General features: G+C 49.8%; 1 protein-coding gene across 1 annotated transcript in view; it reads left to right on the top strand.

Moving 5' to 3' along the window:
* Window positions 1–3,496, top strand: part of TIMM44 (translocase of inner mitochondrial membrane 44) — a 25,205-nt gene that overhangs the window by 10,762 nt on the left and 10,947 nt on the right. The window contains exons 4-6 of the mRNA XM_017838758.1: window positions 474–613; window positions 1,254–1,339; window positions 2,403–2,437. Coding sequence (XP_017694247.1) covers window positions 474–613; window positions 1,254–1,339; window positions 2,403–2,437 — 261 coding nt within the window. The remainder of the gene's footprint in view (window positions 1–473; window positions 614–1,253; window positions 1,340–2,402; window positions 2,438–3,496) is intronic.

Raw genomic sequence — 3,496 nt, forward strand, 5'->3', positions numbered from 1 at the left:
GGACACAGGGAATGGCTTCCCAGTGCCAGAGGGCAGGGTTAGATGGGATATTGGGAAGGAATTCCTGGCTGGGAGGGTGAGGAGAGGCTGGGATGGAATTCCCAGAGAAGCTGTGGCTGCCCCATCCTGGAAGTGTCCAAGGCCAGGTTGGAGAAGGGAAGGTTCCAAAGATTCCTTAAACCCCTTCTGGTGCCTGAAGGGGCTCCAGGAGAGCTGGAGAGGAACTTGGGATGAGGGATGGAGGGACAGGACACAGGGAATGGCTTCAAAGTGAAAGAGGGAAATTTAAATGGGATATTGGGAAGGAATTCTTGGCTGTGAGGGTGGGGATGGAATTCCCAGAGAAGCTGTGGCTGCCCCATCCCTGGAAGTGTCCAAGGCCAGGCTGGAGAAGGGAAGCTCCAGGGGCACTTTCTGGGAAAGGTGGGGGGGGGGCAATAAATGGAATTTAACAGGGATTCTTTTCCTTCCAGGGAGTCGAAACTGTTAAGAAGGAAATCGATGAAAGTGTTTTGGGGCAAACTGGGCCCTACAAACGTCCGGAGCGGCTCCGGAAACGAACGGAATATTCCGGAGAGAGGATCAAAGAGGAGAGGATATTTGAGGCTAATGAGTAGGTATTGGGCTCATCTGGGGTGGATATTTCTGTGTCTAATTGAACAAAACCCTTCCAAACTGAACTACAGGGCAGGGATTAAAACCCAGGAGCTGGATGAGGCTTTGGGGGCTGAACAGGGAGCTCCTGGAGCACATTCCCAGCGGGAGCTGATGATCCTGAGTCTTCCCAGAGTGAAAGTGGGCACTTGAAACTTATAAATTTAGTGGTCAAAGATCAAATTTTGACTTGGGCACGTGTTTTGTTGTCAGTTTTAACATCTCCAGGTGGATTTAGGCTTGGAATTAGGACTGAGCCTGAGCTCCTTTGCTTTCCCTGCTGCCTCAACCCTCTCAGTCAATTATTATTTATGTGGTGTGTTATTTCCCTGCTGTACCAATTAGGGGGTGTCTGATTAATTAATGGGGTACTAATTTCCTTAGAATTATAATTCTAAGTAATTCTAATTATAATTAATTTATGGGGTTATCATTTATCTGGTGTATAATTTATGGGCTTATCACTGATGTGTCTCCTCACTTCTGTTCTGCATCAGCCTCAGGGCTGCAGGGATGTTCCTCCTCTTTGTTCTCCCACTGCTGTAAGTTCATTTTCTCCCCTGTCTCCATGTTTTATCCCTGTTTCCTGCCCTTTCCAGGGAGGCCATGGGAATGGTGCTGCACAAAGACTCCAAGTGGTACCAGCAGTGGAAAGATTTCAAGGACAACAACGTGGTTTTCAACAGTGAGTGTTCGAGAGCTCGGAGGCGAAGCAGGAGCTTCCTTCTTTTTCCCAGCCCTGATTCCTGCTGGTGTGGGTCTCATTCCATCTGTGCCAATCCCCAAATTCCCAGCCTTCCTGTGGAAGGGGTTGGAGCTGGTGCTGGGAGTCCATCTGTGTTCCAGCCCCTCCTGCTGGATCAGTCCCTGGAGGCACCAAAACCTGTTTTACAAAAGAACTCTTTGAGCTCTTCTTTGTCCCGTTTTTCCCTCTGGGAAGAGGCTGGAAGGGCACGTCCAGCAACAGGGAGAGGGCAGGAGAGGGCACCAGGTCTGCTCCTCCTGGCCTGGAGCTGAGGAAAATCCTTATAAATCAACAGGGTGGAGAGAGGCTGGGATGGAATTCCCAGAGAAGCTGTGGCTGCCCCAGCCCTGGAAGTGTCCAAGGCTGGGTTGGAGAAGGGAAGGCTCCAGGGAGACCTGAGAGCCCCTTCCAGGGCCTAAAGGGGCTCCAGGAGAGCTGGAGAGGGGACTGGGACAAGGGATGGAGGGACAGGACACAGGGAATGGCTTCCCAGTGCCAGAGGGCAGGGATAGATGGGATATTGGGAAGGAATTCCTGGCTGGGAGGGTGGGGAGGGGCTGAGATGGGATTCCCAGAGAAGCTGTGGCTGCCCCATCCCTGGAAGTGTCCAAGGCCGGGTTGGAACACCCTGGGATAGTGGGAGGTGTCCCAGCCCATGGCAGGGTTTGGAATGAGATGATCTTTAAGGTCTTTCCAAGCCAAACCACTCTGGGATTCCCTGATCCTAAAATCTGGTTTTTGTTGGCCCCTGCCCAGATCTCTGGAATATCTGAGACTTTGCCTCCTTCCCGTTTTTATTGCAAAACCTTACAAATTGTGAATATCTTTGGGTAGTTTATTTAGGGATTTCGTGTTTCTGAGAGGCAGAAAAAGCCCTAAAACCAGAACCCTTCAACAAATCAAACCCATCCCTGGCAGTGCCAGGGGGGGAAAGATTTGTTCAGGAACCAAATGATCGTGTGAAAGTACAACATAATTAACTTCACATCCTCTTTCTTCCCAGCTTTTGAAGCAGAGCTCCTTGGGAAGTGTCCAGGAGTGGGTTTTACATCCCACTTTTTAGGTTTTCCAAGGAGAGGTGCTCCTCAAACTCCCCCCCCTCCAACCCTGAGCCATCTGCCCGAGCTTGGGGGTGTTTTTTTTAGACTTCAGGCATTTTTCCAAGGCTGGTTTTGAGTCCAGGCTGAGCTGCAGCTGCCCCAGGCTCTGCCTTCAGGTACCACTCTGAGAACACTCCGTGTTCCTGGCAGGAGAATCCTCCAGGGAATAATTCCCATTTTTAACCAAAGAACTTCCCTGCAGGGCCTGTTCTCCCTTCTGTGGGTCTGATCCCTCTGATGGTGCCCAGAGCCCTGATTTGCTGCAGCAATGCCCTGTTTGCTTCAATATCTGGGTTTTTTTAGGTCCCTCCCTGCCCCTTTCTACCCTTGGGATTTTTCCTCTGCAGAGTTTTCCCTTCTGGAGCCAGGACACACTTGGCTTCCTCCCTCAGCGAGGCTGAGGAGCACTTGGAGCTGCTTAAAAACTGCACCCTCACTGATGTGGGGCTGTTTTATTAAAAATTTGGCCAGGTTTAAGGTCTGTTCTATCATTTTCCTCCCCTGATGGAACTTTCTGGGGTGATTTTCACATCTCCTGCCCCTTGTAGGGCACTGAATCGAGGGGTGAGACTGTTCCTTGTGTAAGTACTTAGAGCTGCTTAAAACCTTTGTCCTCACTGATGTGGGGCTGTTTTATTAAAAATTTGGCCAGGTTTAAGATCTATTCTATGATTTTCCACCCCTGGTGATACTTTCTGGGGTGATTTTCACATCTCCTGCCCCTTGTAGGGCACTGAATCGAGGGGTGAGACTGTTCCTGGTGTTATCAGACTGTTCCTGGTGTAATCAGATTATTCTTGGTGTAATCAGATTACTCCTGATTTAATCAGACTGTTCCTGGTGTCATCAGACTATTCTTGATTTAATCAGACTGTTCCTGATTTAATCAGACTGTTCCTGGTGTAGGGCAGTTTTCTGGTGTGTTTTCTGCCTGCAAATCTTCCAGAAGCTCCCAAAGTTTGTGGCAGCTGAAGCAGGAGAACCAATTCTTGGGAGC

Source organism: Lepidothrix coronata, unplaced genomic scaffold, assembly GCF_001604755.1.
Source record: "Lepidothrix coronata isolate B3197 unplaced genomic scaffold, Lepidothrix_coronata-1.0 Scaffold356, whole genome shotgun sequence".
Lineage (NCBI taxonomy): Eukaryota > Metazoa > Chordata > Aves > Passeriformes > Pipridae > Lepidothrix > Lepidothrix coronata.